Source organism: Cryptomeria japonica, chromosome 2 (genome assembly GCF_030272615.1).
Source record: "Cryptomeria japonica chromosome 2, Sugi_1.0, whole genome shotgun sequence".
Classification (NCBI taxonomy): Eukaryota; Viridiplantae; Streptophyta; class Pinopsida; order Cupressales; family Cupressaceae; genus Cryptomeria; species Cryptomeria japonica.
Genome location: NC_081406.1, coordinates 50,880,149 through 50,903,454, shown reverse-complemented (window position 1 = coordinate 50,903,454; position 23,306 = coordinate 50,880,149). Strand labels below are relative to the sequence as shown.

The 23,306-nt window shown below is 38.3% G+C and overlaps 1 protein-coding gene and 1 long non-coding RNA gene across 2 annotated transcripts in view; both read right to left on the bottom strand.

Annotated features, from left to right (window-relative positions):
- Nucleotides 1-2,358: 2,358 nt before the first annotated feature.
- LOC131046196 (uncharacterized protein At4g14342) overlaps nt 2,359-23,306 on the bottom strand; it is a 30,402-nt gene continuing 9,454 nt past the window's right edge. Inside the window, exon 4 of the mRNA XM_057979872.1 lies at nt 2,359-2,679. Coding sequence (XP_057835855.1) covers nt 2,632-2,679 — 48 coding nt within the window. The 3' untranslated portion in view covers nt 2,359-2,631. The remainder of the gene's footprint in view (nt 2,680-23,306) is intronic.
- On the bottom strand, nt 5,155-6,818 carry LOC131046197 (uncharacterized). Its single transcript, XR_009105945.1, has 2 exons — nt 5,762-6,818; nt 5,155-5,614 (listed from the first exon to the last, which is right to left on the bottom strand). It is a non-coding gene; the product is annotated as an uncharacterized LOC131046197 (long non-coding RNA).

The window sequence follows — 23,306 nt, the reverse complement described above, 5'->3', positions numbered from 1 at the left end:
AAATAAATAAGAAAATCTATGACAAAAAGGAGTTACATAGTGTAATGATTCTTCAAAGTTGAAGAATAATGACTTGAACCACTTTGGATGTTGACAAGTCAATATTACCACTTTGGAGTTGGCATTGAAAAAAAAGAAAATAAGATTCTGTAAAGAAAAGTTTGAATTGTTTTTGTGAACCTAAGGTGGTAACTCTAAATTCTCTTTTTTTGAGACTCCAGGAATCGAGTAGCCCCTTTATAAACTGCAATGCACCTGGTAAACTTTTTAACGTGACCAGTGATGCTGGCACAACATCCTCCAGTACCACATGGGCTGGGAGGAGACTGAACCTTGTCACCTCATGCTTTACCATAGTAAACTCTAATTTTCATCTTTGTAATTTCAATTTTAAGTTAATAAAATGAGTGACAGTAAATTTCATGTTGGGTTTTCTTACGGAAGTTTTCTCGGGTAATTTTCAAGTTCACACATCAATGTTTCATTTCTATTATTTCTATTCATTGGTTTAACCTTATCAAACTTATTGTCATTTGAAATCTACGCTTTCCATTATTAATGAAGTGTATTCCAATCATGCGTTCCTACATTTGATATCTGGTTTTGCCTGAAATTCCTAACAGAGATCCAAGGAAGGGTAGACCGTGCAAAATAAACCAATAAACAATGGATTCACCAATCCAAGTAAATTGAATCCTCTTCCTCTTGCCAAGTTGTTAATTCTCCATCTTCACAATCTGATCAAAATTCACAAGAAAAATCCAGTGGATAACATTCTCTTAACTATGAAACTTTAGATGGTTTGTATGTGGGCATGTAGTTTAACAATTATTCAGAAATGCAAAATAGAATGCTGGGACACTTGGAACAGATAAGAACTGGAACACGAAATTCTAAAAATGTACGTGTTTCGTACATAACATGCACTCGTAGGATGAGTATAGTAGTCTTTTCTCAGTTATGCCTTGTTATGGGCTCCTTTATTTGATGATGTTCGAGAAAGCAAAAATTAGAAATACAATCATTTTACAAGAATTGACATTTAAGGAAAAAAAACTTCCCGATTCACAACCAATCACCTCTATTCTTGGCCGTTGCTGGAAGAGGGAGGAAAAGTGTCACTGATGGCATGGTTGGCTAATGACACATTGTCATGTAATGTTTGTGGAGCCCAATGTGTCAGCCGTGAGATTCACAGCATATTTTGCAAGATCGTTTACCAACATCATTCACAGGAGGTACAAATATGTGTTTTAAGGCACAGAACATCCTAATGTCAGTTGCAAGAATGTGAATCTCACAGGTGCTGTGAGATGTAGTGATACAAGCTGAAAGTTAACCATTTGCTGGTGGTCAGAACTAGCTGTGAAGTTCAAGTTCCACGGGAGTTGAAAGTTTCTGGAGAGTTGGTCCCAAAACTAGGAAAAAACATTGGAACACTACAAGACTGAAAGTTACGAGTTTGAGCTGTGAATCTGGCCCACAAAGCATTGCCCCTATCGTCATTTATTTGGGGGCTCTTCCCCATAAGAAAGAGATGGCAACACTTGGTAGAGTGTATTTAAAAAATCCACTCGGAACAACCAACCCTACCTTCATCATACCATATACTATAACACTACTATATCGAACATTGATGTTTTAACAAGCCCTACAATTTGACACTGTTATGCAGTCAAAAACTGAGAATTATAGTTGGACTCTCCAAATATGTTTTCATAGATTTCTTCAAAAAGCTTGCATATATAAAATTATCGTAGCCAAACTCTATACAACAAAATATAATCCCTATAAGAATTCTCAATATTGTTCTTATTCCTGTACGCAATCGTGTGCTCTATCCTCCTCAACCCATTTGTACACCGCATGAACAACAATCCATTTTTTTTCTAATGTTTTTCTAGCCAATATTTTTCTTTCTGTTCCTAAGAAGCTACTCTGCTGGTACATGTTTTCAACAAGTTTGTTGCAATAGAATTGCCTCTTATTCAATCCGTTTCATTCAACAGTTAGAAAGGTAAAAACTAATCTAAAAACATCTTCACAAGATCAGAAGTGCTGAATAAAGCGTGTATGAAGTTCCATGATAAGAGTTTCCCAGTTTAATTTTACTTCTCATTCAATTTAATAAAAAAACATAGTTTTCGTCTTATATAAGGGTATAAGACATGACATCACTCTTCCAACCAAGTTAAAGTCAATTTCAAAAAACAATTGTTTGTTTGAATTTTTTCACGTCCATCTCTATCCAGCATATATTATTTTTCAAGACATGATCTGACGATTTTATAAAAAGGAAATAAGAACACAAACACGATTTTATAAACAGGAAATAAGAACACAAACAATTAAAAGAAATTGTATGAAAGTATCCAAATATCATATAGAAGTGTTAAACGATTTCAAATATTAAAAGTAAATATTTCACTTTTACCCACTCTTCACTTATGTAGTTGAACAGTACACAAACTCTTATAAGAAAATCGAAAAATTGCTCCAGCCTACATTTAATTATCCTGGAAGGAAATCATTATTTTCTCCTCATTGTTACACATCCATTGCTGCAGATAAAGAACAACAACTATAGTATAAGGTGGTGAAATCTAAGCAAGTTTAATTTCAACCAAAGGCTCAATCTTCTTCTCGTTCAGGTGGTAAACCACATGGCAGCAACATTTTCTGCAAACAACAAATATTTTAGTAATTGGTACCATACAAATCTTAGCATCATTATTCACAATGTCCATGCAGAAAAACAATTGAATAAAACGTATGCCCATTATAGTTTAATGTCGCTTCCAAATCCTCCCCAAAAGGCCCTCCCTTCAAGTTTGCAGATTCTGGTGGCATTTTCCAACGTCAAAAACTTAGAAGAATCAGAAACAAATTGCTGCTTGTTGGTTGAGATGCTTCAACTTGTGAATGCAACTATGAAAGGTGGAGGAAGGGAATCCAGAGAATAGAAACAAAACTTATCATTAGCAAATAGAAACAAATTTGTGGTAGAAGTACTGTGTTTGCAAGGTTGTCTGAGTGAAATTAATAGGTCAACGACTCCCAAACAGTATAAGCATTGAAGTTTACAAAATCAAGTGGTATTGGAACCAGGTCGGCTTTGCCTGTGTTTGTGGAGTATCAATTGTTTATTGAAAATTTCAATTTATGTCCTCCACCAAATTGAGTGTAAGTAATAATTTGTTACCTTTTGAGCAGTTTAGAATGGGCAGAGAAGATGCTGTGTAGTAAGTTAGAATATGTTGCAAGAATTTCCTGTGTTGAAAAGAAGATAAAAATGCGCTTGAGAGCACGCTGCTAACCTTCATAGGAAAATGGGAATTCCAAAAAAGCATCAAGAAGATATCAAACTGCAAAAATTGAACAAAAACACGGAGAGACCTTCAATAAGAAATTTTTCAAAACTATAGCCAAGATTGATAGTCAGCCTTGTGATTGCAAATGAGTGTTGTGAAGTTGGATAAATGTGCTTCTCAAGTAAGATGGTTTTCAGTCTCCACAAGATAGTCTCTACATCAACAAATCTCATTCAAACAGTGCCACAAATCTCCGAGTGAGGATTTTAAGAGTGCAGAGAAAGCAATTTTACCTATTTCCCATGACGAGGAAAGGGTGATGCAATGGTAGGCCAAGGAAAAGTGTACAAGCATATAGTACCGAGTTTAGAAAGAGAGTACTTCAGATTGAGAAAGATGTTATGAACTGTGAAGTACAAATGAAATACATAGGCGGCTCATTTGGACACCTAAAGCCGCAAGATATTGATGAAGCATGTGCTCAAGCATATTATTTGGAGCTATATAAGAAATGGAACTCTTCCTACAAACAAAAGCAGCACCTCAGTGGTGAGATGAATAAAGATAATAGCAAGGGCAACGGTAAAGGAAGTATCATTGCTCTCATTGTGAGAAAGATGGGCAATTGGATGAAAGATGCTATAAGTTGCATCCAAAGTTGCAACTACTACCCTCGATTGGAAAATGGGAATTCCAAAAAAGCCTCAAGAAGATATCAAACTTAGAAAATTGAGCAAAAACGCAGAGAGACCTATAGCCAAGATTGATAGTCAGCCTTATGATTGCAAGATGAGTGTTGTGAAGTTGGATCATTGGTCTTCTCAAATAAGAATAATTTTCAGTCTCCACAAGATTGTCTCTATATCAACAAATCTCATTTGCAAAACTGAAAACTTTCAAAGCAGGCTTTTACATGCTACACAAGTTATGCACTCATTGGAGTGCCACAAATCTCCGAGTGAGGATTTTAAGAGTCTGGGGAGAAAGCAATTTTACCTAAAGTGAAGAGGAAAGGATGCTGCAATGGTATTATTTGAGGCAAAGGCCAGGAAAAAGTGTACAAGCATATAGTAGTGAGTTTAGAAAGACAGTACTTGAGATTGACAAAGATGTTATGAACTCTGAAGTACAAATGAAATACATAGGTTGGTCATTTGGACACAGGCATTTTCTAATGGCCTACCCCAAGACAATGATGAAGCATATGCCCAAGCACATTATTTGAAGCTAGATAAGAAATGGAACTCTTCCTACAAACAAAAGTAGCACCTTGGTAGAGGAAGTCTCATTGCTCGCATTGTGAGAAAGATGGACATTTGGATGAAAGATGTTATAAGATGCATCCAAAGTTGGCACCTTCATGGATGAAAAAGGATAAAGGCAAGAATGCCATCTATGTGAGCAAATGGATAGAAATTAAATGCAGCTAACAGTCAGATGAGAGATTTTCTTGTGCCATGGTTTGCAAGGGTTTTTGTAAGATGGTTAATGGTTCTCATGATGAAGGGGAATTCACTAAACATTTCTGCATCATGATACAAGATGCAACATTTGATTTGTGTTCGCAAGCAAAGCTCATTTCATATAAGTTGGTTAGCAACCTTGGTTTGGATAGTACAGACCAGCTGCATCCATACGCTTTGGGGTGGTTGCAAAAGTGACCAAGAAATGTAAATTGTATTTTGGACTTCATCCAGACGTTAAAGATAAAAGTAATGGTAGATAAGATATCATTAGATGTTTGTGATGTTATTTTTGGGAGCCCTTATCTATATGAAAGGGATGATGTTTACTTGAGGAGAATGAATCAGTATAGTCTCTGTTTGAAAGAGAATGTATTCAGTTTTGTTCAAATAATCGATTGTATTAAACAGAGATCCGTCTCCTTAAATAGATTTACAAAGACGACGTTTCTAAATGAAACAATCGTGAACAGAAGACAAATTTAGAAACAATCTAAACTAACTAAGATGTCCATTAAAGAAACATTACAATATTTGAATACCCTCCCTTAATGGTCATCATTCTAACTACCCTACAGTAGACATTCTCTGCAAGTCTTTTGGTCACAAATGCATAGAAGGCTGCCCCCTTCTGGTCACGAATGCATAGAGAAAGCCGCCCCCTTCTCTTCAGAACACTCTGCAAAATGAGCCTGCTACTGAGACCCTCCTTGATTCTGCAAAACTTCTAGAAATGACCAAGAGTACCAGAATTCCGTCCAACTTTATGTAACCCTCACACGTAAATTACAAAGCCGTCAAACACGAATTACTGAGCCAAGATGATGTTGGGTAACAAAACTGAAACGTGAAACCATGATTTTGAGGAAAAATCAGCAAACCCTCTAAAGAGCAACAAACACTATTTTGTCAAAAACCAAAAAAACTTTTGCTGATGAGCACTGAGCACTATTCGCTCAAGCAAGTCAAAAACAGATTGCACGATACCACGTTTGCAAATGTTCGCCCCAGCAACTCCAAGTGTAACCCAATATTGACTGCAACAAAGCACGATTTTTGTGGAAAAAATCGTCCAACCCTGAAAACTGTTACAAATCATCATTTTTGTGGAAAAAAATGCTAAAACCCAAGAATAACAAAATCCCACACAAACAAACAACTCTGCAAATTACAGATGAAACACGATTTTTTAGGAAAAAAAAAGATCAAAACCCTCCCATGATTTTTTGTGGAACCCAAAATAATTTTTGAAGGGAAAAAATTATAAAGCCCACAAATAATTTTTGAGGAAAAATTATGAAAACCCATACAAATAATTTTTGAGGAAAAATTATAAACCCGGAAATAATTTTGAGGACAAAAATAATAAATGTACACATAAAAATTAATTAAATTAATTACCCCGTGTCACATGATTAATCTTATTGATCATGTTAGCCCTTTTCTATGCTCAAATCAATTAAATCATATTTAATTAATTCCCCCCTTCCATCCATATAATTATTTTATTAATTAATTATATTTGTCTCATTTCCTCTGAAGTTAAACTCAACCTTAGAGAATATTCCAATCTCCCTCCTAATCCCAATTAATTAAATTAATATGGTGATTCCTACAAACCCACCTTTTAATCCCCTTCGTTAAGCTAATTAACCTAAACCTAATCCCTATTAACATTTATCCTATTTTTAAATATTACACACCTACCAAAGTCCACATGTGACTCCCCTCCTAAGTCACCGCATTTGAATTCGAGTTCGAGTTCAGCAACCATGAAATTCGGATGAAGTTCGACAAGGGCAAAAAAATTCGGCATTAAATTCGCCTTATATAATTTTTATTTTTTAAAAAAAATATAAGTAATATTTCCAATAAATTATCAAATAGTTTAAGTCTTTAAGATGCAACATTCAAATACAATGAACTAAGATACAACATTCAGATACCATAAGAAACATTTGAAATCATGATTGCTGAGATGTTTTTTGTCAATAAGATGCAATCAAAAGTCAAGACTTGAGAACTACAAGTCATCAAGAGTGTGAAGATGTCTTTTAATTTTTAGTTACTAAACTTTAAAAACAAAATAAAAAACTAAAAATCAAATAATATAATATTAAACAATATTATTAAAACTATTAATATAATATTAAACAAATTATTTTTTATTTTGTGTATTAAATTAACAACTAAAAAATAAACAATATCATATTAAATTGTATAATAATATATTCTGTTTTAATGAAACCTAAAAAAACATTTTAAAAAAAACTACACGCAAAAGCTGAAGTGGCAGCAAAAGCTTCCGCAACTTCCGTGACGAGCTTTGGTGACGAGCGAACAGGGCTTCCACTCGGGCGAACAAGTCTTCTGCTTGGGCCATGGCTTCAGGTTGGGCTACAACTTTGGCGATGCAATCCAAGGTCGAGCTATAGCTTCAATGGCGGACACTCGCAAGACCTGGTTCGTTGTTGTGAAGTTTGCACTCGCGACCTATTTAGAATGCAAATCGAGCAACTGATGTGTGTTGCTGTGAAGTTTGCTGCCGTATTTATTAAAAAAAATAGATGAAACCCTAAAAAGCGCGAGACAAAAAAATATTTTTCTGCAAACACGTCATCTTTTTGCCGCCGTACGAATATGATCCGAATTTGTCCGAATTTTATGCATGTTTTTTAAGTTCGGCGAATTTCGAACTTTAAGGCAGAAATTCGCCAAATGCAGTGACTTAGCTCCCCTCATAAATGACTTGCATGCACAAGTCATTTCACCTCTCCACCTCACCTTTGACCCATGGGTGTTCACACGTGTGTGAGAATGCTCTTCCCCATGGACCCACCCTACACCTTTCCCTTTTAGTCCACATGTCATATCCCCTCATCCCATAGCCCTTACACTTTGCTAAAAGTGTTTCATCTTGTCAGCCTCATGGTTTTTCCAAGATTTGCTCACACCTGTGAGCACATCTAGACCTCTTCCCCATGACAAGTGCTCTTCCCAAGAAGGGCTCACACATGTGTGAGCACACTTTTCCCTCTTCCCCATGACAAGTGCTCTTCACAAGAAGTGCTCACATGTGCGAGCACACTTTTCCCCCTTCCCAAAGCCTACCCCTTGTCACAAGGTTACGAGTTCAATCCAACTCATCTCCTCACTTTCAATCTGATCCCTTCATCATCGTTTCAATCCTGACTGTCCATTTCAAATCCCCAAAGTCTATAAATTGGAGCCTCCATTCATCACAAATCATCCACTTTCATCATATTCTTATGCTGCCCTTTTGGTTGCATATCCACTCCATTGCATCTTTATGTTGTCATCTTGAGAGCATAATCATCCTTTTGCTACCGTACGAATATGATCCGAATTTTATGCACGTTTTTTAAGTTCAGCAAATTTCAAACTTTAAGGCAAAAATTCACCAAATGCGGTGACTTAGCTCCCCTCATAAATGACTTGCATGCACAAGTCATTTCACCTCTCCACCTCACCTTTGACCCATGGGTGTTCACACGTGTGTGAGAATGCTCTTCCCCATGGACCCACCCTACACCTTTCCCTTTTAGTCCACATGTCATATCCCCTCATCCCATAGCCCTTACACTTTGCTAAAAGTGTTTCATCTTGTCAGCCTCATGGTTTTTCCAAGATTTGCTCACACCTGTGAGCACATCTAGACCTCTTCCCCATGACAAGTGCTCTTCCCAAGAAGTGCTCACACATGTGTGAGCACACTTTTCCCTCTTCCCCATGACAAGTGCTCTTCACAAGAAGTGCTCACATGTGCGAGCACACTTTTCCCCCTTCCCAAAGCCTACCCCTTGTCACAAGGTTATGAGTCCAATCCAACTCATCTCCTCACTTTCAATCTGAGCCCTTCATCGTCGTTTCAATCCTGACTGTCCATTTCAAATCCCCAAAGTCTATAAATTGGAGCCTCCATTCATCACAAATTATCCACTTTCATCATATTCTTATGCTGCCCTTTTGGTTGCATATCCACTCCATTGCATCTTTATGTTGTCATCTTGAGAGCATAATCATCCTTTTGCCGCCGTACGAATATGATCCAAATTTGTCCGAATTTTATGCACGTTTTTTAAGTTTGGCAAATTTCAAACTTGAAGGCAGAAATTCGCCGAATGCGGTGACTTACCTCCCCTCATAAATGACTTGCATGCACAAGTCATTTCACCTCTCCACCCCACCTTTGACCCATGGGTGTTCACACATGTGTGAGAATGCTCTTCCCCATGAAGCCACCCTACACCTTTCCCTTTTAGTCCACATGTCATATCCCCTCATCCCATAGCCATTACACCTTGCTAAAAGTGTTTCATCTTGTCAACCTCATGGTTTTTCCAAGATTTGCTCACACCTGTGAACACATCTAGACCTCTTACCCATGACAAGTGCTCTTCCCAAGAAGTGCTCACACATGTGTGAGCACACTTTTCCCTCTTCCCCATGACAAGTGCTCACATGTGCGAGCACACTTTTCCCCCTTCCCAAAGCCTACCCCTTGTCACAAGGTTATGAGTCCAATCCAACTCATCTCCTCACTTTCAATCTGAGCCCTTCATCATCGTTTCAATCCTGACTATCCATTTCAAATCCCCAAAGTCTATAAATTGGAGCCTCCATTCATCACAAATTATCCGCTTTCATCATATTCTTATGCTGCCCTTTTGGTTGCATATCCACTCCATTGCATCTTTATGTTGTCATCTTGAGAGCATAATCATATCCATTATCATCCACCATTTACCATGTCAATATCAACATCTATACATCCATCTTTTGTTATGCTAATGTGAGAGCAATCCACGTTCATAATAATCCAACCATCTCTCCCACTCTTCATTCGTCAATCTTGGAGCAACAAGATCGTGGAGACGTGGAGGACAAGGAAGAAAAATGGCATAGGGAGCATAAGGGAAGTAATTGTTCTTATGTTTATTCATGTTTCCCATTTATGCTTTATGTTAATCTTCCTTGATATTACTTTTGAAATGGTTTGATTTATGTTGATTACCAATCCTTCTCCATTTCGATAGTGATTACAATAAAAACCATCACTATTTTTTTAAGGGATAAAAATTAGAAAACCCACATAGCAAGATAAATCCTTCTCACGAAAGGAATAGCACTAACTACACAATGTGAAACCCTAGGCAGCAAAAAAATTTGTCAATCCCCATCGCGTAGCAAAAACACACCAAAAACCAAGATCATGAAATAGAATCATCGCACGTAGAGATCAGAGGCGACACAGGTTGTTGCGTGTAGAAAACTCTGCAAATCCCATCATGCAAAACAAATGCAAAAAAATCCTTCCCGATGCAAGTTTTTTTTTTCACATCGCATGTAGAGATCAGAGGCGACACAGGTTGTTGCGTGTAGAAAACTCTGCAAATCCCATCATGCAAAACAAATGCAAAAAAATCCTTCCCGATGCAAGGCTTTTTTTTCACAAAAAAAAGAAAAAAACTTCGCTAAGCTTAAACTTGCACAAAACAACCACCGCGAGTAACACACAGTCGCAGAAGAAGATTGTCCACAGGTGGTCGAAGAAGCAATCAAAGGAAGGATACCACAAATTTTCGCTGTAAAAACGCAAGACAAAATGCCTTTAATGTCGAGAAAAATAATGCGAATTTAAAAAATCCACCAAACACACCCAAATGGCCAGGAACCCAAAAGAAAACCGACGAACTGAAGTCCGGAGAAAAAATGCACAGAAAACCCTCATGCTCAGACAAAATCTGCGACCTTCAACAACAAACACGCTGACCAGCAACCCTCAACCAGAGGTGCCACCAAACTCCCAAAAAAAACAGCGCACAAAATTTCAGATGCCCACGAAAACCCTTGCCTCTGAGCCATGAACCAACAGACACAATTTACAAAAAGAAAATGGTTAAAAAACCCTCAAAACTGCTCTCCAAAACCTTTGAAAAATACAAAAGAAGGCTCCAACAATTTCACAAAACCTACAATGATAAAAAATCCATAAACAAATTTCTGGAAAAATTCAGATCAGATGAGACTACGAATTTTTTATTAAAAAATATATTCGCAAAATTCTGAAAAACCCCATCAACTCGCTTTGATACCATGTTCAAATAATAGATTGTATTAAACAAAGGAGACGAAGGATCCTTAAATAGATTTACAAAGACAATGTTTCTAAATGAAACAATCATGAACAGAAGACGAACTTAGAAACAATCTAAACTAACTAAGATGACCATTAAAGAAACATTACAATATTTTAATAAGTTTGAACCCCTATGTTGAGAAATTGATGCAAGCAAGGACCAGGTACCCAATGAAAGGCGGCCAATCCTTGCAGCCAAACACAGAATTTAAACAAAAACACATTTACACCTTAAAATCTTGATGACATTTTATTGAACTAATAAGACATACATCACTCCATATCTCTTCATATGATCAGATAAATGACCTGAAAATTTACTCACTCAAAAAGATAAAACCTACTACAAAGATTTACTAACAATTCTAACATTCCCCAACAAACTGACAACTAGACCTAATACAAAACTATATCTTCTTGCAATTCCAAAGGCTCCTTTTCAGACACCAAAACTATGATTCAAGTCTAATATTCATTTCAGAAAATTTCATAACATCCTCTTTTTATATCTACAGCACTCTCCCTTTCTACCAAAAAATAGGTTGAAACGCCTCTGAAAACAAATTAAATAGCTGTCCCTGTCCCTGCACCAGCCAACAGTGCCAAAAATAAAGTTTTAAAAACATGCCCTGCCCCATCTAATGCCCATCTGACATCCCACAAGCTGTCAATTCCAAAAATAGGATCCATTATTGGTGATGCTCCTGCATCAGAAATCCAAGGTTGCCATGGCAAGTACTTCACGATACAATAAGTTGATCAATGTGTTGGGTGGATAACAAGAGCATGAGAGACTTGTGGTTGAAGCTATGCATGGGCTACATTCACAAAAGGCACACCAAGAAGAAGGGCAGCAGATGCACAAATGTTCCAAGTTGCTTCTTGAGCCCAAAGGACTCTAGTCTCTTGGAGCCTAAGAGTACGAAGATGAGTTCATGTTCTAAGGCTTGATTGAGTTATACACTTTTCCATTCTTGTGATGTTATTGATCTGAAAATCAGATCAAAGAAAATGAAGCATTGGAGTCATAGTGTTTCCACTTCAATCAAGGAGTTATCTAAGTGCCTTAGAGTTGTAAACTCATCTAGGTAATTTATTGCAAGCAAGAGAGACTATGTTCTTATCAAAGAAGTGTTTGAGATGATCCAGAGCATCTTGAGGAGTCCATGGAACAAGGGCACAAGCTTCAAAACTAAGTAGACTATATTCTTATGAAAGAAATGTTTGAGAGGATCCAGAGCATCTTGAGAGTCCCTGGAATAAGGGTGCAAGCTTCAAAACTAAGTAGAAAATTCATTTTAACAAAATTGCCAATTTGTGCATGCAGCATTTTCATCATCTACCACAATGATTTCACCTCAATAACGGAAATTTTGAAATTGCCACCTGGCAAAAATGCAAAAATGGCAAAACGTCACAATGCAGGCAGTGCATGGAATGTGAAGGTTGAAGTTTAAGTCACCTTTTTAACATTTGGTCTTCCACTTTTGGCATGTGGGAAGTTATAGGAAAGGTAAACGTTTATTGCATACAATGATTAGGGGGATGGCTTTTATGGTACACTTCAATTTTCGTGTTCATTTTGTGGTTAGAAGTGACACAATAAGGATTTCTTACTTGCAGAGGCATGTTACAGGTGTGAGGAGTGATTTGTAAAAATTGTTAAGACTCCTAAAAGCCCTGGAGGCATTGTAACACCTCTATAATTGGATTGTGAAAATCGAACAAGGAGACTTTGCTCACTCTTGCTGAGTTTTCAACCATTGAAGGGTTTCTCAAGGCAACTTGTTTGCTGCAGTCAACCTATGCATGTGTTCTCTTGCATGTTTTTCGAATATTATATGTTCCTTTCGTGTTTTACAAACTATAAGAACAATTGAAGCAAATACCTTTCTTGGGAATATCATAACAAATCAAAATATAAAGACATTTCCAATTTCTCAAGATAAAATCAGGAAATATCATGAAACTAAAAATGCAGAAATTTCGGAATGCCCCCCACCTAAAATTTAATATCCGATGACCTACATCTCCTGCTACACCACGGGCCCAAATTGCAAACTAAACATTGAATGTAATATTCTACCCTATGAAGCTGATGTATCTCTGATTTTCTTCCTATCAATACAAATGGGAGCTACCCCTGGTAGGATCTTATGAATCAAAAAAATGCAGAATTCTTTTTTTAAATAACTGATGCTTTTTATATTTAAAGCCATCCTAATTGCATAGAGTGAGAAAATGAAAGTAAAAGAGAATGTATATAATGAATTTTGAATTATGGTTTTTTGTCATTAATTTTGAGTTCATTGGTTGAAGTACACACTAAATAGTATATTACTATATAGTTCGACTTCAAAGTTCAAACCTTAAATCAATTACAAGCTACAAAATACAAATATCAACCTCTAAAAGTACAATTTTTAAGCAGGATTTGGTCAAAAGATGAAATTTGCCTTCGATATCAACTGAGGCCCCTTCATATGGAGTAATGTGAGATTAAGAACACAAATGAGACTCCAAGAAGATGTATTTGAAGTAAATTCATTTTACAATGATATCTGTAAGGCTTCCACAAAAGCTCCAAGTGTTCCTTTGCATAATTACTAGAAAAAAAGGGTTCGTGTAAATTTTTAAGAATTCGTTGCCTCAGATGTTATAAAAATTAATAGCTTAGCAAGAAATATTGGAAATTTTCTCCATGAATAAATGTCATAGGCCATTGATGGAAAGTGAACAATAGCTAGAGCTTCATGTCTAGTGGACACATACCAAATTTGAAAAGACTAGCTCTGTGCAAGAACAATGACAATGAAACCCAAAAACTTTGAACTAGTAAAGTATACTTTCTATATGCCCCCCACTACCTATGGCGGTATCTAAAATATGCTAGATTAAAGTCTGGCCAACTTTTTGTGGGAGCAATTGATTAGAGTGATAAAGGTGCACACCCATAACAGGTCTTTATGACAACTTGGTGTTTAACTAAAGCTTTAAAGTTCAATTTGTAAATGGGAAGTTATATTTTGGAGACAAAATCCTATATGCTCTTTCTACTTCCTACAAGTTTAGTCATGTATGTCATTTATATACTAAGGTGACACATAAAGCGGCTCATAAAGACCATGATGTTGTACCTTGCATTCAAACCAATTCTTAGAGATTTACGTGCAATAGCCATGTATTTAATAATGTAAAATATCTTTACCTTGAAAACATACATCCATAAGCGCCACACTTTAGTTGGAAAACTCTGTGAGCACTCACATGTCCAAAAGGCAAACAAGTACTTGCAGAAATATCTTGCAGCTGATTCATTAAAAAAGATTGCTGTGATTTTTACTGAAAAGCTTGCCATACTTGCAGAAAAATTGTCATATTTCACTAAGGAATTGGAGTTTAGTTGATGGTAGCTGGCGCTAGGATTTGGAGTTTGGTCACTGACAAAATCATGGGTATGATAAAACCCTGAAATGAAATCGAAAAAATCATGGGTTTAAAATTTATTTATGGATTTAAAACGTGGGTCAATAATAAATGCATTCATGCATATGCACTTGCAGCAAAACACAATGAACCAATCATTCAACTGTGCCCTTAATTTTGTGTTTTGTTGCTGCTTTTTAAGTGTTTTTTTCTGCTGAATTCCATTGACATCTGAATGATGTTTGAAACTTAGAACTTTGAAAGATTTTTTTTTTATATCATAGATTCATAACTTTTTGTGAGATTTTATTTTTAATTTAGTTTGAAATTATTGAGCTCTTTTTTTGGTCTATATAAAGGAAATCGGTAATATGTTCCATAATAATATTAATAGAATATTAAAATAATGTTAATTTTAGTATTAATGCTCAATAGTGTATATTCTATTTTGGTTAGATCGTCTTCGATCTTCTCAGCAGTTTCTTATTAGAAACTTGCTATTCTTGTAAATATCCTTGTATTATTTATGAGCGTCTTGCTCATTCTGATATTCAATCAATTCTTTGAAATCCATTGCGTGTCTCGCATTGTTTTATGGTATCAGAGCCTGAATAAAGAATTTGTGAATTCTTTTTCCGGGATTTTTCGGGCCTCTTAGTTTTGCTGCAGATTTTCGAAAAAATTGTGTTCAAAAGTCCGTTTTGGACTGTGTTTATGCCATGTAACGGGATTCTTCCTGTTCGAGTCTGTCTAGCGAGGGTTTTCGGCATTTTTCGGCGCGGTACAGACCCGCCATTTTTTTCTGCAACCTGCAACTTGGTCAAACTCGCGTTTTTTGACTTTCGGCTAGGGTTTTGACCCTCCGGATTCAGTCGAAATTTTTTTCTGAGTACAGATTCGTGGTGGGTTTTTCGAGATCTCAACTGGGTCGTCGTCAAAATTTTCTAGGTGCCTCGATTTTCGAGCCAGCAGATCCAAATTCCGGCAGCAGATTCTTTCTGGGTTTTTCACAAGGATTTCTGGGTTGTCTTCAGATTTTTCTGGGTCAGCCAGGAATTTATTTTTTTTGGGGAAACGTGCAAATGGCTTCTCTCACCAACCTGATGTTAGAAGGCAGTCAACGCTTTAATGGCCACAATTACAACATCTGGAAACAGCGTATGTTGACCATTTTTGAATATAGGCGTCTTGACCAGCTTGTTTTGGGAAAAGAGCTCAGTCCTGGTACACCTGGTGCAAATCAAGATAAGTTTGATGAACGCAATCGGAAGGCAGTTATGCTTCTCAAACTCTCAGTGACTGATGATCAGTTACCACAGATTCCTTCCGACAAGACAGCTTCTGACATCTGGAAGCATCTGAAGGAATTGCATGAGACATCCGACAAGAGCCGAGCATTCTTTCTAAAGAATCAGCTGTTCTCCATTATGATGGACGAACGTATGTCCTTACAGGAACACCTCACGAGGATTAAGGACATTCGAGATCAGCTCGAAGCTATTGGTCGGACTATGGAGGAAGAAGACATGGTAGTAATCACTCTGAAAAGTCTTCCGAAATCGTATGAACACCTCATTGAGACCCTCAATATTACTTCCACTAATGTTGATCTGAAGTTTTCAGAATTGTGCACCAAACTTCTACAACAGGATCGCTGGAAACAACAGTTTGGTAGTGGTACTACATCAGCCTCCTCGGAAAATGCCTTCACAGCTCAATCCTTTCAGAAGGATAAAGGCAAATTTCAGTCCTCTCAGTCTTCTCAGCAGAAAGGCTCTTCTCAGACACAGGATGGAGCTAAGAAGAAGAATGTGCAGTGCAATTACTGTCACAAGTACGGCCATATGAAGAAAGATTGCCGTCAGAGGCTCGCTTCTAAACAAAAGAAGCAGGGAGGGTCACACCAGAAGGCGCATGTTGCTGAACATTCCGAGCAGAAGGAGTCTGCCTTTTATGCCTTTATGGCTAAGAGGTCTTCAGATCATGCCAGGTCTTCTGCTTGGTACATCGACTCTGGTGCATCACGTCACTTTTCTCATCGGCGTGACTGGTTTACAGACTTCTCTCCTTTCAGTGATTCCGTTGTATTTGGCGGAGGTGAGGAGTATACAGTTGTTGGCAGAGGCACTATTCAGATACAGTCTGGTGGTAGGACTCTCCTTTTTCTGAATGTGTACTATGTTCCTGGAATGGAACTTAATCTGCTCTGTCAACCAGATTATGAGGAATTCTCCTCAACTAGATGTGGTGTTCAGTGCTCACAAGTGCTCCATCATTGATCGGGAGACTCGTCTTATTGTTGTTGTTGGTCTAGAGGATCATGGCCCATATAGGCTTCTTGACACTGGTGATTCTCCTGAAGTGGCTCTGGCAGCTCGTGTTTCTCCTCTCAGCACTTTGTGGCATCAGAGATATGGACATCTCAACATTCAGTATCTCTCTCAGCTATCTCGAGAGGGACTTGTTTCAGGGTTACCTGATATTCAGACTCAGCATCTTGGAGTATGTGGCGCCTGTCAAGCTGGCAAACAACATCGGACTTCATTCACACATGGAAAGTCTTGGCGCGCATCTAAGGTACTTCAATTACTTCATGCTGATATTTGTGGTCCTATGAATACATCTTCTGTTACTGGTTGCAAATACTTTTTGCTTATTGTAGATGATTTTAGTAGAAAGATGTGGGTGTACTTTCTTAAACATAAATCAGATGTATTTAGTATCTTTCAGAAGTTTAAGTCCTTTGTTGAAAAAGAGTCTGGACATAGTATCATTACTCTTAGGACAGATAACGGGGGGGAATTTTGTTCTTCTGCATTCTCCAACTTCTGTGATACCCATGGCATCAAACGCCAATTGACTACACCCTACACTCCTCAGCAAAACAGTGTTGTCGAGCGTCACAATCGTACGGTTGTTGAGATGGCTCGCTCTATGTTACAACACAAGAGTGTTCCGAATAAGTATTGCGCTGAAGCCGTGTCTACTGCTGTCTACCTACTTAACCGTTCTCCTACTCAGGCTGTTAAGGGGAAGACTCCAGAAGAGGTCTGGTCTGGTCGGAAGCCGAAGATCAGCCACCTGAAGGTTTTTGGCTCTGTTGCCTATGTTTGGATTCCAGATGCTAAGCGCTCCAAGTTGGATTCCAAAAGTCAGAAACTCATGATGACAGGATACAGTGATCACCATAAGGCCTACAGACTGATAGATATAGACACTGAACATCTTATCTTCAGTCGTGATGTTGTATTTGATGAAGACAGAGGATTCTTTCAGTCCCCTTCTTCTGAGCAGAGTTCTGAGGATCAGCCTCACAGTGTTCTTATTCCATTAGGTTCGCCTGATGGGAGGGATGATGCAGAATCTATTTTCGATGATGCACTACCTGAGTTCCCTCCGGAAAACAATCCTCCTCCTGCTCCTGCTCCTGATCCTGAGCCTCTTCCAGCTCCTCCAGATGTTCGCACTTCTACTCTCCGACCTAAATGGTGGGCCAAGACCATTGGTGATCTCAGGGATACTGAGCTCATTGAGGGTAGAACCTCCCGTAATAAGAGCAAACAGTAGCATACAATCAATTTTGCTCTCATGGCTAATATACACAGTGTTTTTGAGCCTCAGACATACTCAGAGGCTAAAGGTATACCTGAGTGGGAACAGGCTATGGAAGCTGAGTTCCAGAGTCTTCAGAAGAATCAAACTTGGGCCCTTTCTGATCTTCCTTCAGGGAAGAAGCCCATTAGCTGCAAATGGGTGTACAAAGTAAAATACAAAGCTGATGGAACCCTAGACAAGTATAAGGCTCGTCTTGTTGCTCGTGGGTTCTCACAGAAAGAAGGCATTGACTACGAAGAGACTTTTGCTCCTACAGCCAAAATGAGTACCATACGGCTCGTTCTTGCCTTTGCAGCCCAGTTCAGTTGGAAAGTCCATCAGATGGACGTCAAGAGTGCTTTTTTGAATGGTGACTTACAGGAAGAAGTCTACATGACGCAACCCCCAGGATTCAAGGTTGCTGGTCAAGAACAGAAGGTCTGTAGACTAGTCAAAGCACTCTATGGTCTGAAACAAGCTCCTCGAGCTTGGTACATGAAAATTGATAAGTACCTGACAGATCATGGTTTTCAGCGGAGTCCATCTGATGCAAACTTGTATATCAAGCATTCTAGTAATGATATTCTGTTTGTAGTTGTCTATGTGGATGACTTAATCATTACTGGCAATTCAGCACATTTGATCACTGGGATCAAACAGGATTTGTGCCGCACCTTTGATATGACAGATTTGGGACTTCTACATTACTGCTTAGGAGTTGAAGTCTGGCAGACTGAGCACAGTATCTTTCTCTCTCAGTCCAAGTATGCTAGAAGTCTTGTGGGCAGGTTCAGAATGTAGGATTGCAAACCTGCCTCTACTCCTATGGAACCCGGGCTCAAACTTTCAGCTCAGTCATCCTCACCAGTTGTGGATGAATCTCTGTTCAGGCAACTAGTGGGCAGCCTCATCTATCTTACTGCCACTAGACCTGACATCAGTTTTGCAGTGAGCTACATTTCACGCTTCATGACAGCTCCCAAGGCTGAGCATTGGATAGCAGCGAAGCGTGTGCTGCGTTATGTGAGTGGCACTCCTGATTATGGACTTCTGTACACTCGGAGTTCTGATCCTATACTCAGTGGTTACACAGATTCTGACTGGGCAGGTTCGGTTGATGACCGTAAGTCTACAGCAAGGTATGTGTTTAGTTTGGGATCTGGTGCTGTCACATGGACTAGTAAGAAGTAGCAGGCAGTAGCTCTCTCCTCGACAGAAGCAGAGTATCGGGGAGCAGTTAAGGCATCTTGTGAGGCGGTTTGGCTTCGACGAATGCTTGCGGATATGCATGTCTCCCAGGCAGGTCCTACTCCCTTGTTCTGTGATAATCAGGGAGTGCTCAAACTCGCCAAGAATCCAGTCTTCCATGAAAGAACCAAGCATGTGGAAACTCATTGTCACTATATTCGACAACTGGTTGAAGACGGATCCATTCAGTTGCTGTATGTTCCTACCTCGGAGCAGCCAGCAGACATCTTCACCAAGCCCCTTGGTCCTGATAAATTTGTAAAATTCAGGGGGTCTATAGGTGTAGTTAATAGATTGAGCATTAAGGGAGGGTAATAGAATATTAAAATAATGTTAATTTTAGTATTAATGCTCAATAGTGTATATTCTATTTTGGTTAGATCGTCTTCGATCTTCTCAGCAGTTTCTTATTAGAAACTTGCTATTCTTGTAAATATCCTTGTATTATTTATGAGCGTCTTGCTCATTCTGATATTCAATCAATTCTTTGAAATCCATTGCGTGTCTCGCATTGTTTTAAATATGCATGTTTTTGAAGAATGCTTTTTAATATTATATATTTTTTACTGTTTGATAAATTTGCCAAGTTTTACCCCAAGATTTTGCCAAGTCCAAAGTTTCCAAAATCTTTCAGTCAACAAAGTAATTGCCAAGTCCCAAGTTTCTAAAAAATTTGAGTCAACAAAGTAATTGCCAAGTCTGAATTTTAAAACTATGCTCCACATACATGGCCAATGATGATGCATAAACTATATGCGAGTTGTTGATGTTATAGCTAGGTCCGATTCCCTCTAGGGCCGACCTAGCACTTTTGGGTGGCTAATTGGCCTGTCGGCCTTAGCCACAATATCTTGCAAAGTTCAATGTATAACTTGTTATTAGGTCTGGCCCTAAATGGGCGTCATCATTTGGGAAATGTAATTATAACATGTAACTTGTATTAGGTCCGGCCCTATACAAGTAACTTGTAAATTGTAATTGGGCTAACCCTATGTGTGGGCGCCAAAATGAGATTCAATTATTAATTTAAATGCAAAGCCAACCTAAGAGAAGAGACATAAAATCTCATATATATGCAAGATCATTCTTGCATCAATAATACATTCATTCAGCAATCAATCTCATTCACACATAAGCGAACCACCTCTGCTATTGATCAGCGAATTACTTCAGCGAATCAGTTATCTTGTGCAGCAAACTCATCCTAGATATTATCTAGGGCTGGCGAACTTCCAACTAGGACTGGCGAACTTCCTTTAGGGCTGGTGAGTTCATCCACAAGGACAGCGAACTCCTCGTAGGGCTGTCAATTTCATCTACAAGGTAAGCGAACTTGTTCTAAGGGCTGCAAGATCAAGCGAATGGTCTACAATCAGATTATTGAATCATCTACAGCAAGCATACCTCAGATAAGTCTGCCCTAGTGTGTGCCCTAACTTGGATTATCATCTGCTGATTATATTATGCTTCAAGTGTTGAAGCAAAAGTTGTAAGACTAAATATAATCTGAGATCTTTGTTGCTGGGTTTTTCACCTCCAAGAGGGAAGTTTTCCCAGGGTACTGTTGTGCTATGTGTGTTTATTGTTTCATTTCTGCATGTTGTTATCAGTCTGATCTAAAAAATTAACACGAGTAACACACTTTTATGGTAAGAAGATAATATCTTTCTTGGGAATTTCTTGGCTACCCAAAAGATAAAGATATTTGCCAATTTCGAGTGTGGTGTTATTGATCTGATCAATGTGCCCTCACATGGCAAAGAATATCCTTAAATGTTTGCTGAAACCATGTTAAAACCCTAAAAACTCAGTTAAAACTTGCAAAAAAATCACAGTGCAGAATAAGTTAAAAAATTGCAGTACACAGGCATATATATAGTGTAAAAAATGAAAATATAGATTCTATCAGATTTTTATGAATTTTTGAGATTTTATTGGGAGTTTCTCAGTCACAATGTCATTGGACCAATTTTTTTCAAATTATATTTTTGTCAATCTCTCAACACCTACAGCAAGAAACAATATCTCACAAGATTTTGGCAAGAACTTCTTCTATGATAAGAACATATTCAACTGTAAATAGCATCCATCAGAGTTAGTGTTACAATGTTTTTGGAAGGTGTTTTAGAAAATTGATGAGGAAATACATTGTTGGTGAAATATAGGAGAATAGGGTGGCTATATCCCACACTGCTTTTCACCAATGGATGATATGCTCAAGCCCTGCATTAACTCTTAATAAACATTATCAACACCTCAAGTTGATGACAGCCTAAATATGTTCATTGCAATTCACTCCATGACACAAGAGTATAGGAAGCACACACACAACTAAAACACAAGATACACCTGGAGAAACCATCAAAAGGAAAGAAAAATCAAAATGAGTAAGCATAAGCTCCTCGTGCCACTAATTCCATTTCAGTAAAAGTCAATACAATGGCCACCAGAGGGAATATGAGCTCCAAGAATGTTTCAGAAATTTCTATACCGCCTACAAATGCCTCCTACCACAAAAAACCCTGCTCCAATCCTTACAACAGTCAAAAACAGAAGATTTGAAGGCTAAAGCAAGAGTTACCAACTCTCTAACAATCTCTACAAAATGCATATACCTTCCCTATAACCTCCCGCCACACTAGACGATACAACATCAGAAAAAAAAAAAGTTGAAACACCTGAAACCCTTTAGCTTCCACATTCTGTTTGCACAGTGATGTTTTCGCCACTTTTGATAGATAAGAGATATCATTTATTCTGCAATCAAAGCAAATTTGCCATTGTCAAGATGCTTTTGCTGACTTACAGAAACCAGCAATTTGGCCATGTTAAGTTTTCTACTCCGTTTGGACACATGCACTTTAGTTTCAAGTCACTCTTACAATATTCTAGATTGTAATGGACCCTATGTAGGTATGTTTGCCGTTGCACCAACAGCTCGAGCTATCAACACCTGCTACAAACACCAGACTTACCCAGATCCACGGGAGGCAGTTAAGCCATGTCATGAACCCCGAAGGAGGTGCTGACCACCAAGTCAACAACCCCCCCTCAGCACCGACTGAGGATTTCGCCCCGACAGAATCAAGGAGACCTCCCGGGATTTGAACCCATGACCCAAGGCTCTGATACCAATTGTAGGTATGTTTGCCGTTGCGCCAAAAGCTCGAGCTATCAATGCCCGCTACAAACGCCAGACTTACCCAGATCCACGGGAGGCGATTAAACCATGTCGCAAACCCCGAAGGAGGTGCTGATCACCAAGTCAACACCCTAGATCCCATTTCTTGGTGTGACAGATTGGCGAGGATAAGGAGGCCCGAAAGCTGCAGGTAACAGAGTGCATTGAGCTGCTAAAGGAGATAGTGGGTGTGTCAGTGACTGGCAGGCCTCCAACTTTGGTGATCCCTCTGATGCCTGCTGTACTTGCTGAGCTAGAGATGGGCAAGGAGGATGACTGGTCAGGCCATTAGGTCTGGGGAGTTGCCTTTTGTTAGGGCATCATTTTGGCTTTTTAGCTATCATTTATGTAATCCTTATGTATTTCGGGTATGGCCCCCTTAGTGCCATTTTAATATATAAAAAAAAAATTAGATCATCATTTTCACAAAAAAAATCATGTATTATTTTCATGTTTATTTCTTACATGCTTACAGTTATTATAGAATTCAAACCATTTTAAATATTTGCTTATAAAATATCATAGAAAAGTCATTTTAAAGAATAGAAAAGAAAATTGTTTGTTGTTGTTGCTTAGGAAAACCCTCAACAAGGGTCGTAGGCCCTGTCATGTGCTACAAACCCTCTGATTATCTTATTTGAGGTTTCAGTACTTGAAAGTGAGAACTTTTAACCTCCCACGCATCAAATTGCAAGTTCATTTGGTTCTAGCCGCACCTCTTTGATCTAAATTTGAGGATATCTAATTCCTAGGGTCCTATTACTAAAGGAAGAACTGAAATCTTCCCATGAGTGAAGGATTTTCTAATTGTTACTTTTGAAGACATTGAGGACCACAATGCTATTTTCGAGGGTTCTATGTGGATGTGGGGGGAACACCCCTTTTACTCAAATGTTGGTTTCCCCTATTCAATCTGGCATTTA